General features: G+C 47.6%; 1 protein-coding gene across 2 annotated transcripts in view; it reads right to left on the bottom strand.

Moving 5' to 3' along the window:
• LOC149328664 (prestin-like) overlaps positions 1-13977 on the bottom strand; it is a 198235-nt gene that overhangs the window by 33838 nt on the left and 150420 nt on the right. The window contains exon 1 of one of the 2 annotated variants that reach the window (XM_089559599.1): positions 7645-7990. The exons of the other annotated variant lie outside the window; for it this stretch is intronic. Within the exon in view, the coding sequence (XP_089415725.1) occupies positions 7645-7727 (83 nt within the window). The 5' untranslated portion in view covers positions 7728-7990. Of the gene's footprint in view, positions 1-7644; positions 7991-13977 lie in introns of those variants that run through there. 2 annotated transcript variants of the gene reach the window in all.

Genomic DNA, 13977 nt, shown 5'->3' with positions numbered 1-13977 from the left:
CGAACCTTCAATTAGCACCACGAAAACAAGGGTTGAACCATGAAAGCACGGCACATTTGAGAATGATTAGTGGCTACCTCAAGCTCATGACTTTGGCATTCCACGTAAGCATGCTCCATGTAAGAAACAGTGCTGGCAAAGCATGGAATGTTGTTAGGCGTGAAAAACTTTAATAATTGTCTCCCTGATCAGCTAGCTTTCCAGTGAGTTCAAGGAAATCGTGGGGCAGATTGCAGACACTCGGCCACTCCATAACATCATACTATATGAATGCAACTGTTTTCAGCGTTACGTTAGCTTAAGCAACACCACGTCTCGCGTTACCTCTTCTCCTTTGGATGAAGCTAAGTAATGCCGATTACCCGCTGATAAAGTCAAATGATTGCAGATCATTCCAGCTCGTTGAGCGGATGCGAAATGCGAAGAGGATAAAAAGTTCTGTGATAATGATCGCTAAATAATACCACCGCCAGCTTGCAGAAACAACTCATTAGATACGCTGTTTTGGCGAATCTTTCCGGAAGTAACGACTTTCCTCAAACAAATAAGGACTGTCATCGGGCAAAATAATACTTACAACACCTGACTAAGTAGGGAATCCAAAAAACTGTGATGGCGGATCACGCCCCGATAGTGTGTGTTAGTAGTTAACTAAAAGGGCCTCTCTCTCTCCCCCTCCAGATATCTCGGGTTAAATCAAGAAAGCTTTCTGCATGAGTAGATCGGGAAGTTTCAAAAGCACCATGGCCGACATGTATTGGCTCAGCCGTCAATTCACTTCATCGCAGGAGCTATTCAGGTGCCTAACGAGGATAACGTTTGCCCTCGTAACAATATTTAAGGTTATGGACTAACGTAACTAGCTCTTTGTCGATGGTTATGCTCACAGATTACATAGCGCTAATAGCGCCTAATTTCAGACTGCTTCACCCAAACCGGACAAAATTACGAAGTAACACCCAGGTAATTGATCTCTTCCTGTTTATTTCGGCTGGGTGCGTCGCGAGCTGGCCAACACTACTGCATCGGGGATTTCACGTGAGAACTTCCAAGAAAACTACAAAGAGTGTGTTTCCCGCCATGAAGCCATTAAAAAGAGAACCATCGTCTCCCCCCGTTTATGCAAGCACAGAACACGGAGTCCTCTCCCTACTGCACATAATAGGAGAGAAGAAGCTTCCGAATGGAACAAAACGCATGTGGTGTTACGTAGTAAAAATATACAAGCAAGGCAAAATACTAAGTATAGATTCAAATTCGAGGGAAAGATATGACTGCACACCGAAGCTGGAAAACAACTCGCGAAAGAATGTGTCTAGGGCGCTCGATCATTGTTCATGTCGGGGAATGCATAAACAGTGGGGAAACACTCCAAAGGTGTATAGTCATGCTCTCACTAGACTGCATATATGCGATCCAGGTGGCATGAAACCTCATATTCTTGTTTTCGGAGGAAGCGCCTAGCGACCAATTCTTGTTTTTGGTACGCCGGTGTTTCCGTCTCTTTTATTTTATTATTACCAGTGCACTTGCCAGAAAGCAGCTGTCAAAATGCGCTAAACATTAAATTCCGTGGTTGTCGACGCAAAAGGCGAAATGCCCTTTCTGCAGAACAGATAGTGAAAGCAATACTCTCTCCAGCCTTGCGTTTTGGGCCGCAAGTGCAGTGTAAAACAATACTGCAGAGAATGCTTCCTGTAACGTGCTAAACTTTTTAAGAGCGCGGTGCGCCGACAGAAATCGGCGGCCTCAAATGTTCTGATGGCCGCCAACAGTTGAAATAAAGAGCGCGCACTGCCTTAGCTTTACAGCAGGCGTGCCAAATTTTCCGTGGCATCTTTATGATTTCTGCAAGTTGTTGTTTATGCTAGTCTCATTTTTGTTTATCGCGCTCAGTTTGTTACGCCAATCCGCAATGCTGTTCTTTCCTATCTGTAATGGTAGCATTTGCTCCAGCCCGCAGTACATACAGCGTTCTACGCGCTGTTTACGTTTCGCTTGTCCCACAGGCGACATATTAGATCAGGGGAAGTCCGTGGCACAGATACCCTTGTCAATAACAAGCCGTACGTGATATCATCGCACAACTCTCGCTGACAGAAAAGCTATTAAAGGGACAGTGCGAGTGGTGAATAGTGATTCATGGAGGGGGGGGATTCCCAGTTGGCCGAAATGAATCTGAAAATGAACAGCGTAAAGACACTTTCACATGAAATAGAACTGCGTGGAACGAGCGCTGGCTCCCTTCACAGTGAATAAAAAATTCCACTTGTAAGCGCTCATTACTAATGAAGTAAACCTTTCCGCAGACTTATTTCTCTTGTTTTTTTTGTTTTTTTTTGGGGGGGGGAGGTGCGCACAGCACGCCAAAACCGCCATGTACAGTACTGTGCATGGGGTATCTGGGTAATTAGAGCACGGTAACTGATGCGAGCCAATTTCAATCCTTCTTAGAACTGCTGATTCCTTGAGATGAAGCAAGTGCAGGTCGGAGGCTAACATAAATATTCCCCTCTATGTGACAACTTCCGCTTCACCGCCCAATTCCTTCTTCCAGAAGCCTGTTGAGGCCATTCGACCCCCGCAGTTGAAGAAATCTGTGCGCCCGGTATCGCTGACTCTGTTTCCATCTATGCCAAAAAAAAAACAACGAAAAATGCTGCCATGAATCCATTGAAATGGTCCAAGGACTACTGTATACACACTGAACTTACTCATCTGCGTGAGTGCTGCCAATAATATCATTTCTGGCCTGGTTTGTGTGAAGTGTGACATCACTAAAGCTCTGTTGCGAAAGGCAGCCAACGACGAGAACCGCTAAAAGGAGCGCCTGGTGTCTATTACGGGGTGGATGCGACAGTGTTTTGTTAACCACGATTCTGCATCGCGGCAGCAGAAGCAAGCCCCTGTATTTTCCCAAGCTAACTGTAATTTTCCATCCCTTCAGCGCATGGCAGCATGAAGCAGCTCGTCAAGTTGCAAAAGACAAAGAAAACCGGATCTCTTGTCAAAAGATGTTTTGCTCTACTGCGCTAACACTCGCTTCATGTCACTCGCGGTAACGAATGCTTTTCGTACAGCGGTTGCCCCGGCCGATAACGATTTGAAGTTCCCCGAACGCACCTAGTTCGTCTGTTTTCTTTATTTTTTTCGATTTTATGCGCGGTGCGCATGCACTCCGTTCTCTTCCACATATGTATATTTCCTGAAAAGTAAAATAAAGTTTAGTTGCTAGATTAAGTCAGTCGACTCGTTTTTCTGTTCGTACAGTATTGTCCATCTGTATAGTGTAGGCTGTTGGAAATTTTTCCGCCCGAACCACTGGCTTGTTTATGGTGAAACTGCGCATAGTGCTTGGATATTCATCATCGTCATCAGCCTGACCACGCCCACTGCAGGGCAAAGGCCTCTCTCATGTCTCTCCAATTAACCCTGTCCTTTGCCAGTTGCGGCCACCGTATCCCCACAAACTTCTTAATTTCATGCGCCCACCCAACTTTCTGCCGCTCCTTGCTACGTTTGCGTTCTCTTGGAATCCACTCCGTTACCCTTAAGGACCAGTGGTTATCTTGCCTTCACATTAGATGCCCTGCCCAAGCACATTTCTTCCTCTTGACTTCGTCTAAGATGTAAATAACCCGTGTTTGTTCCCTCACCCACTCCGCCCGCTTCCGATCTCTTAACGTTACAACTACCATTTTTCTTTCCATAGCTCGCTGCGTTGTCCTTAACTTAACTGAATCCTCTTTGTTAGCCTCCACGTTTCTGCCCCATAGGTGAGTACCGGTGAGATACAGCGGTTCTGTACTTTTCTCTTGTGGGATGTTGGTAAACTGCCATTCATGATCTAAGAGAACGTGCCGTATGCGCTCCACCCCATTCTTATTCTTCTAGTTATTTCCCTCTCATAACCCGAATCAGCGGTCACTACCTGCCCTAAGTAGACATATTCTCTTGCTACTTCCAGCACCTCGCCACCACTTGCGAACTGCTGTTTTTTTGCTAGACTGTTGAACATTACTTTGGTTATCTGCATGTAAATTTTTAGCCTCACCGTTCTGCTCTGCCTGTCTAGCTCGCTCATCATGCTCAGCAGTTCATGTCCTGAGTGGCTTAGCAAGGCAGTGGTTTGCCCGAGGTCAACTAACCGAATGCCACCAACTCCGTTTTCCTCGCAAAAGGGCAGTGGTGGTGCCGTCTGTTGTCTCCAGAGGAAAGCGCAAAGACGCGAAAGGCGCCGAGGCCGGCATTGCAAGGTGCGTGGGTCCCTTGATGGCGCCACCCCAACACCTTCCGCATCAAGCCGACACTGGCGGCTATCAGTACGTCAAAAGTTCGCCGATTTCGCCGCAAAAGATTACAGGTTTGCATCCTGCATAGCTGAACCAACTGAGTACTGTTAAACTTGCTACGGGAAAAAAAGTTACCCCAATGCTGAAGCTCTGTGAGCAGTTTTACCGCAAACGATCCAGCGGCTGAGGTTGAATAAATTGAAAAATTGAGGATGAAAAAAGGCAATGCTTCCGACGCCAGCGCCACCACGTGTCACTGTGATCGTTGCATCTTGGAGGTTTCCATCTCCCTGGCTCTGTTCCTTTTTCCTTAATGCCCTCTGCGCCTCGCCTCTTCATATACAAAGAGACAAATTAGCCTTGTTGCGATTTTTTTTGTGTTTTTCTCATTTATCCCATCCGGATCAGTGACGGAAAGAACGTTTCGCGAAATTTTCGGACACCAGGAGGTCACTGACCCTGTGCCTTCACTCCATTTAGTAATTTTTCGCTTCAGCTCGAGTGAAAACCTTGTGACGTACTTTGAACTAAAGCCGTGGTACTGTGTTAGGAATGAAGCCTCGTTACACAAAAAGAAACTCAAAAGTTTTCCAGTAATGGAGGTTTGTATGCCACAGTGTTTGTGGAAAGCTGTTGAAAACCACTACTAAGTACGAACAGAGACTACGAAACGCCATTTACGAAGGTTAAGTAAAACAGGCAGGCGATACGTATTCCATCACGCGTCACCCCGCCGCAAGAATTTTGAGTTAGCTTGATTAGCTCTGAGCATGTCGGTGATTGTTAATAACGCTACTCATTTTTCGCCTCAACCCGTACATGACGGGGAACAAAAAAAAAAGACAAAACGGTCTGGAGACTGCGACCGAACTATTAATACGTCATCGTCTGACGCTCGGTTTGCCGACTTTCCGTTGTCGCACCCGTTTTCTCTCCGCGCGTGGGTCTTGGCCTTGCCGATCATACATCGGCCATTGTCTCTCATTCCCGTATGTCGTTGTCGGCAATAACGGACTTCGGAACTACCGACATAAACATACGGCAGCCTCAAATCAGAAGCACGTGCGCTAAGGCATTGACCGAGCTGGGGCATGCCCGTCAGGTTCGAGCAGCAACACGAGCAGACGATTTTCGCGGCTACCGGAAGGGAACTCGTGATGTCGGTGCTACCCTGGCGTGGCTGCTGCGAGTGGCTGCGTCTGGTGGCATGTCGCTCATGTGGCATGTCGCTATATTGGCATGTCGCCCACCATAGTCATAAAGTTCACTGTTTAGAAAAATAGTTTCAAAAGCCGCCGCTAGGCGCTGATTAATCGGGCCGTGAATTTAAAAAAAACCCGGTTGTTAAAAAATAATAATTAACCACTGGCTTCTTTAAAAGGACCGCACTTAGTGCGAATGCTCAAAAGCATTCGTTCTAGACACTGAACAGATTTATCAGGAGCCTTACAACCCATTCTCTAGTCGGTTTAAGCGAGATACCGTTGGTTAGGAATTCAAGTGTACCCACTGAGGCACGTAAAAAAGCACAGCCTGAAAATAAAAAAAAACGAAGGCCGGTGCTTCTAAGCGGGTATTTCACACAGGTGAGACATAGGGAGAATGAGAAATATTAAACTGAACAAGTGTCCGGAGATGAGCCAAGGTTCACTAGCCAACGTTTCGACAAAAAGAAGTGGTCTTCGTCTGGCCGAGTGCTCTTGTCGAAGGGTTGGGTAGCGTACTCAGGCTGCCCTTTAAGGCTTGCTGATTTCGTTTTGTGTATTGAACAATCCCACTTTCCTGCCTTGTTTTTGCCATTCGGAGACTGACGTCACACTAGGTCATGCAGCTGGGCTATTAGGACGCCTCATCTTGTAGCGGGTTAACAGCTTCTTCAGTACTTAAGAACAAAAATAGGGGGAATTTTCTGATAACCTGACTGCATCTTCGACCGCACATGCAGCAAGAAGGATTAGTTTGTGCTTCTTGCCTCATCCATCAGCTTTCTCTGAGTGCATTACGTCACAAAGCTGCGCCATGGAATCGCCAGTAGAAGGAGCATTGCGCAATACTCACTGCAGTACTTTTTTACTGATCTCAGTAACTATGCTTCCCAATTTTCCTCACTGAAGAGGCGTGCTATCGTTCTTTACGTCAGATGATGCAGGTTCTCAGAAGCATGTCTTTCTTTTATTCCAGTATACCTTGATTTTCTGGTTTGTGTTTACTTCCCAGCTTGCACATTTACGTTTTCATTTCTCGTCAAATAATGGTCATTTTTGTTATAGCCGCTATGTTCTCAGTCATTTACGGAGCTGAGCCGGGATATGTATGCTAGCCGAGCAGCACATGAGAAAACTGGTGGAATCGTTATTAGCGCGACGTTAACCCCGATGCTCCACGTGTCCAAAAGTGAGCACATTGCCACCTGTAGGCCAAATGCGGTCACAGATAACGTTCAAAACATCCGCGTTTTTTAAAATTATAAACAGTGAATTTCAAAATTGCACCCAGGAGCTTCAAACCTGGTAGACGCGGGAATTAGCTAAGTTTAGAGTAGCTGATCACATACAAGGCGTATTCCCGCGCACTGCATATTAACACTATGCTGTGCTGCTATGCATCTGTTGCAATTACATCCTGAGTGCACGCAACCAGCTAGTTTGAACCGTAAGTAATTCTCCGTATGATCAAGAGGCCTTTTTCTAGGCAGTGACGGAGATGCATGCAACAGTGGATATAGTGTTGTTACCTTATTGCAACCCTTCTCTTTTTGGTCGAATTTTGCTAAGAAAAAAAGGACCGCGTAACAGTACGTTGATTTACAGTTCACCCTTACACTTTTGAGCGGCTTTTCATGAGACTTACTTACTCATTTCGTCTTTGAAGGTGTCTTGTTTGGCTCACCGCTAAGTATTGGACACTAATTTTGTCTCACGAACGCATGTAATAGCGACGTTCACAAAATTACTCGATGGAGGCGAAAATCCAAAAGGCCCGTGTACTGTGCGATGTCAGTGCACGTTGAAGAACTCGAGGGGGTGGAAATTTCCGGAACCCTTCACTACGGCGTCCCTCATAGCCTGAGCCGCTTTGGGACGTTAAACCCTCAAAAACTATGAACCAAAATAAATGACCCTAAGAAGTATTGCAGGAGCATGGAACAACCACGTTATAACCCATAATGCCTTAGTTCAACATCAACGTGACCCAACCTAATTAGCCATCATCTAAGAGCAACAGCAAAACAGCTCGAAACAATTCCCTGGGGCAAAATTACGTGAGAACCCATCTTTGCTTCCCGAAGAGTAACCCAGACGCACCAATATATATCTATTTCCCGATCGACAGTTATTCATTGGGAACTCACCCGTTATCTCCGGCGAATCTTCCCGAGCAAGCGTTCGCTGAAGGCGGCTTGGTGGTGAAAGACTCGCTGCGCGGACAGACCATTCTACAGCGCAATGTTCCGTACCGGGCGCACTCTGTCGGCAACCACCGCTACAGCGTCCGCGACAGTCCGTTAATCTCCACACGGAAACAAAGAGGATGGAGCCGTGGCAAGCGAGGAAGGCACGGCGACCAGATAGAAGAGACACGGCTGCAGGGAGGCAGCGGTATGTGGAGGAACATCAGCTACTCTCTGCACTGAACACCAGCTGCAACACCTGCCGTAAGCTCGCTTGGAATGGGGAGTGTGTGTGACTCGCCGCTGCAGGCATTCCTTTTTCTCTTTCCTCCCTCGCCCAATTACTTTATTTATTTATTCTCCAGCATCCTCGCCCTCTTCGCCGAACACGTGCGTGGAAATTGTCCGCGCCATGGAATCCCAGGTAGGCGGGCGTGACGAAACACAGCCCGTCAGAATTCAGGGACGCGCGCGCACGGAGCGCCGGCCGCTGTGGACGTTGTCAATCCAGATCCGCGGCTTCCCGCCAGCATTGCTCTCCTTTATCTCTTCGCCGCCTATCGCGGGGATAACAAACAGAATAATTAACGGCCTTTTTCTGCCCGCCGTCTTCCCACGCCGTCTTTTCTACCTCCCCTGCCGTGCGCTCCGGTTTTCCGCCCTTGTGTAGGAGGTGTGCCAAGAGTTGGCTTGAGATCTCTGTACCTGCCAAACTTACGCTAACGGTACGCAACTGGCAAAGCCTTCTTTGTAACCAGAAGTTCTAAGAAAGCGTTCCACAGATGCTTGAGGGGACAAGGAGACAAGCGAATTGAGAGCAAGGGACTGCGGCAGGATTCGAAGAAGGGGTGGCGGACTGGCTTCATCTGTCTATCTTCGGAATTCCCAGTCTCCTTGAGCATTTTTATTCGTTCATGTTGGAAGAAGGCTATGCCTCAGTACGCTCGCCCTCGATGGTGCTAGTGCAGAACATCAAACGGGTTGCGGAAACTGGAAGCGCAAGAAGCCTAGGAGCAGAAGTAAGCTACGAAAAAGAAAGCTCACGTCTCTCGCCAGTGCGTTCCTGCAGTCTGTCTGCGCTGATTTCTTACGCTTGAATAAAGATATGAGAATTAGTTAGGCGGCCACAGATCTGCGCCTCGTTCTTATTCCGATGTACGCTCGGCAAATCCATCAGCCGTTGAGCTGAGGTGCTCATCAGATTAAATGCAAGACGTGCCGGAACTTTTTGGACTCTATGAAAGCCTTCAAGAGGTGACTGCATGAAGGTTTAGATGTTTTTTTTGTCGATGAGCGAATACTTAATGCGTTATGGCCTTTTCACTCAGTGTCTTGTGTGCCCACAAATATATTCTCGTTGGTCCCCGTCTTGCTTGTGTTCTATTACTTTTTCACGTATAGTTTCCTATTCTGCTAACTGTTGATGGCGAGTGGAAGTCGCCATGTTTTTATGGAGTGCTCAACCAAGTCGGTGCTTGGAAGCTCCTCTGTTCGGAAATAGCAAGTTTTGTTTCAATCTTTGTGTAGCCTTATGGTACAGTCACCACCATTCTTGATAAATTTTGGACATTCATTACAACGATCTGAAGCACGTCCTTTGGAATTTTCTTTCGTGCTTATCCTAGCTTTCTTTGAGGGAAATACTGCTTCATTCTGTACACTAGCGTTCCTTATTTAAGTAATTTCAGTGTTGCGGCTGCCTCTCATAAGCCAAGCAGCATGTCAAACGTGATGAACTAGCCGGCACATACCTCTGTTTTTAAATAAAAACATTGTTTCCTCTTTAAGTACATTGCCCTGTTGGAAACGGATCGTTGGATCTATTGAACGCACCATTGTCATTTGTACCTTCTACGCACAACATACTTGAAAAAATGGCTGAGGCTTAGCTTAGGTTAAGCCTAGTCAGATGCGAAGCATATTGTCGCCGAGTTGCATATCGAGCACGCCGCTTGGCTAGACGTTCTTCACGCTCTTCATCAGTCTCTGTAGCACGCCGCAACTTTTGCTTCTCATTCCAACGAGCAGCCCTGTCTCCAGGAGGCATCTCTGTCCCGTGTACGCCTAGCAGAGGCAGGCGCACTCCCTTGTATACCGCCGCTCCAGCATCACGTGTTCACTACAGCGCACCTAGCGGCAGAAGCAGGAAACACATTGGTCGCGACACCTCGCGCGACGGCGCGAGCTGGGGCCCCGTTTCTCCTATGTCGTTACGTCACACATCACGTGGTCCTCCTTGGTCGCGACGCCTCGCGCGACGGCGCGAGCTGGGCCCCCGTTTCTCATCTGCTGTGACGTCACGCACCACGTGGTCATCCATGGTCACGACGCCTCGCGCGACGGCGCGAGTTGGGCCCCCGTTTTTCATCTGCTGTGACGTCACGCATCACGTGGTATGACATGGAGGTCACGAAAGGTCAATGGTAACGACACCGCCGCGCTCGAGGAGCTGGGTCGGGCTATTTTAGTATGCTTCGTATAAAAAGCCTTCAAGCACTGAGTGCTTTCTGCAGCACAGTGAGCGATGAACACTACCACTACCTGTGTGTGGCTATATGAACTGGATGCAGTAAAGTTATTGGACAGCTTATCAGGCCCAGTCCAAATACAAGCTCCTTCCTTAATCATAACGATGCGAGACCCAGGTAAACGTCTTATGACCGGTGGCTTTGAACAACGATGTCGCGATATATATAGAAGCTTAGGAGGCAGCTGTAAATATGTGCTATGAGTGACGGCCGCCACCCAAGCAGCAGAGGTAATGCGCCCAATATTGCAAATAGATGGTTTCACTCTGGTAATTTGCAGGACCATGCTTTGCCAGGATGTTTCCAATTTTGGGCCAATTATCTGTGTTGTTTTAGCAACTTTTCCCTCCCTGTTCCGCTCTTGTTGCTAGTTTTCAGCGCATTCACATGTTTGTAATGCAGCACTTGAAGAATGCAACAATTTCCAACTTCCATCCTCCATGCGTGTTTGAAAACTGGGCCGTTCTTTCTCTAACTCCACCGTTACAGGGTGATTTGTCCATTCACTATGCGAATTACTCCTCGTAAGCTGGAAGTAGACGATTTGACAACGGCAACGTCTTGGCAAGGAAGAGTGCGGGGCTAGAATTGACCTGATACTTTGGCTGCGCGAAATCGTGTTTCCACAATTAAGTTCGCTCCGGAAGATGGAACATCAGACGCCGAATCATTTAAAGCGTCTGGGTGGCCTATAGTTGTTCGCTCAACATTCAATTCATGTTCCATAGCGAAAGAAGACACGGACATTATTAAGTTGAACAAGACTAAAGAGTTTTGTCTTCCCTTTTGTGTCCGTGGGCGTTGACTCTTACAACTGCCCGCGCTTATAAAAATGGTCTATGGACTGTCTATAAACTTCTCATATACTCTATTGCCTTCCTATAGATATTTCCTTTTGTCTACTCATAGTCAATAGACTACCTATAGACTATAGTTTAGTTCAATAGTATTGTCATAAATCTATATATTGCCTATAGACTGTATATAGCATTTGTATTGCCTATAGACAAGTCTATCAGATTTGTGTATAGAGTGTCCATAGACGTTATAGACAAAAGGCTATGGACAGTCTATAGACTGTCTAAATTAATTTTTGTAAATGCGGTACAGATTCAGAATGATACGCTTTGGGCAGTTCTTACGAGCGAAGAACAACAAATAATTCTACCTGAAAGAGAGCGGAAAAACAGGGTTGGCTAGCCAAAACAAACCCTTGCTCAACACAGCGACACCTTTGTCGGTGCGTGACGTCGCATCAATTACGCCGCTCCCGCCGACTCTTATCCGCATTTCCTCCGCTAATCAACGGAGATAAGCGCGTCGACGTAATGATCGCAGCAATACCTGCACCCCGCTGACTTAGACGCGCGCGTCGGCGGGATTCCGTGTCGGCGCTCGTTACAGATAACGGGAGCAGAGGAAATGAATGGAGTTCCAAGACGAGCGAAAAGACCGCGACGCTGGCGTTACGCGGGCCCTATCTCCTTCCTGTCTTACATTCGCGCATTCTCGCCGTCAACAACGACGTCTCAGAGCCAAGACTCTTCCGTCATTACACAAGTGGTGTCTTCGTTGGCGAACCCATTACCGCGCGCTCGACTCAGCACCGGGGAATGCTCCGTAGGAATTTATCGCCAGGGAATTTGTGTTGCATTCTCAGTGAGCGCGCCTTAATTGTACTGCAATCAGGCAAACTGGTACAAAACGAAAAAAAAAGGTCTCGGCGTAGGTCTTAACCCCATCACCCCCCCTGCATTTGTCGTGCAAGAACAAATGTGGGAATAGAAAGAGCATGCCACGCGAGAGCTGGTTAGCTGGTATTTCCGAAGCGTTGCAGTGGTTCCCGCACCGTCACTCCTCTTCGCAAATCTGTGCTGCATACGCCGTACAAAAAGATATGCATACATTGAGGAGACTAACGTCTTGAGGATGATTGTACACGCCGTTCAGTAGTCGTAAACAAGATATAACAAAAAAAACTTCCGCTGCAAGCACTCACAACAAGAGGCATTTTGTATGGATGATACTTCCAACCTCTGTGAGTATGCATGGCTGTGAGCCAAACGCCGCCTTGTCGTCACAAAGTGCTTGAAAAGTCTTAAGCTGTAAGGAGGAAAGAGGTCTTACCCTGCAGAGTGCTTGGAGGTTTAGGGATCCTGTATAACGCCGTATGCCCTCAAAGCAAGGCAGGTGGTGTGGCGACATTTGAAACTGACAGTACGTATTCCTGCATGCCGAGCACGCCAATACACCTGTCGCTGTGGCTCAATGGCGGTATTAATCCTCCCGTGAGCCAGATGTCGAAAGAACGCTTCCAGGTCGCCGCGAAAGGCTTAAGATTGAAGGCAACGGCTCTCGCAGACAAAGAGTCCTGAGAACTTGCAGAGCACCAGCTACACCCGTCCTCCCCTCCAAGCCCATCTGTCGCAGTTAGGCATTAGTGTGGGGTCCCTGGAAGTCTTGTCATGTACTTTTTTATTTTATTATTTGAGCGTGTGCTATATGCTCTGGTTAAAACAAAAAAACCGCTTCGGCGGTCAATGTGGCATTGTAGTCACTGAACTAGAAATACCCCCGACACGTGCCATAAACAGAATAGAGATGGAACTCGAGCGGCATGCCGGTGTTGGGGTCAGAAATGTGTCGGGCCTCAGCTGGAGAGCTACAAACATTTCACGGGCAGTAACGCGGAACCGGGGGAAGGGCAACAGTACGCTGCAATCCAGGTATTACGCCTTTGGCAGTGACAGAGTAACCCGTTTTTCTCCGTCATTTTATTTATAGTTTTTGGGTACAAGGACTGAGGACTAAACTGGATTACACGAAAGCAAAATGCTGCTTCCACGCTTAAAGGGACACTGAGGACATAATGCAGTTGACCTGCGTCTATAGACGCCGTAGCTCTTATGCCAACTAGACTACTATCCGCGAACACAGAGCTACTGTTGAGTGAAAAAAGGTCAACAAATTAAATACAGGTGTCGCCACAATGGGCCGTTCCCGCAAGCGAACAGCGGTGTCGACGTGACGTCAAGGCATTTTATGTGCTCGGCTGCCCCAGGCTCGGCTACAGCGGGAGTCATGTCCCAACCGGGGATGCAGGAGTCTTTTCAGGTCAAAACGTATCGAGTTCCCATCGACTGGCGGAGAAAATGCGCCTCCATTTCTAAACGCAATCCTCCCAGCTATAAAGACACCTTTTCCTGGCGAACACACTTTAAGACGATCAGAAAGAGCCACGAATTGACTTTTACTAAGTACAAAAAGTGGATCACATTGTCTTCAGTGTGGCTTTTATTTACCAACACATGCGCACTGCTCTGCATGCATCTGGCGCGAACAAGTGAGCGTACTGCAACGATAGAAGCAAAAGTATCCGGTACTCTTTGTTCCACTACGGCGTAACGTTAGAACTTCGTCTAGTTTGACGAACTCAGTTGCAAAGGGCACATCATCCTCCTCCCCGTCGAGGGATCAAAGTGCGCACGACAAAGTTGAATGCCACACCCAGGATTGGAATGACAGAATGACTAAGCCGATTCTTCGATGTGACTGTCCCAGCCACCAGCTGAGAATGTTCACGGCGCATTGCAAAAAGGCGAGGACAACGGAGTTAGGGGTTACATTGCACAGCTCAGCTCGTCACTGCTATCTGTGACACCACCGGCGCGTGTTATTAGTACTCCGCCATACTCTTCCCGTGAGTACGTCGGCTGAGTGGATGGTCTGGACATTGTCTCCCGTAGAGCTCGCGTGTCCGTACAGG

This window comes from Amblyomma mixtum, chromosome 9 (genome assembly GCF_055824585.1).
Source record: "Amblyomma mixtum isolate Tamu chromosome 9, ASM5582458v1, whole genome shotgun sequence".
Classification (NCBI taxonomy): domain Eukaryota; kingdom Metazoa; phylum Arthropoda; class Arachnida; order Ixodida; family Ixodidae; genus Amblyomma; species Amblyomma mixtum.
Note: the sequence above shows the minus strand (reverse complement) of the source record. Positions and strands in the feature narration are given on the sequence as shown.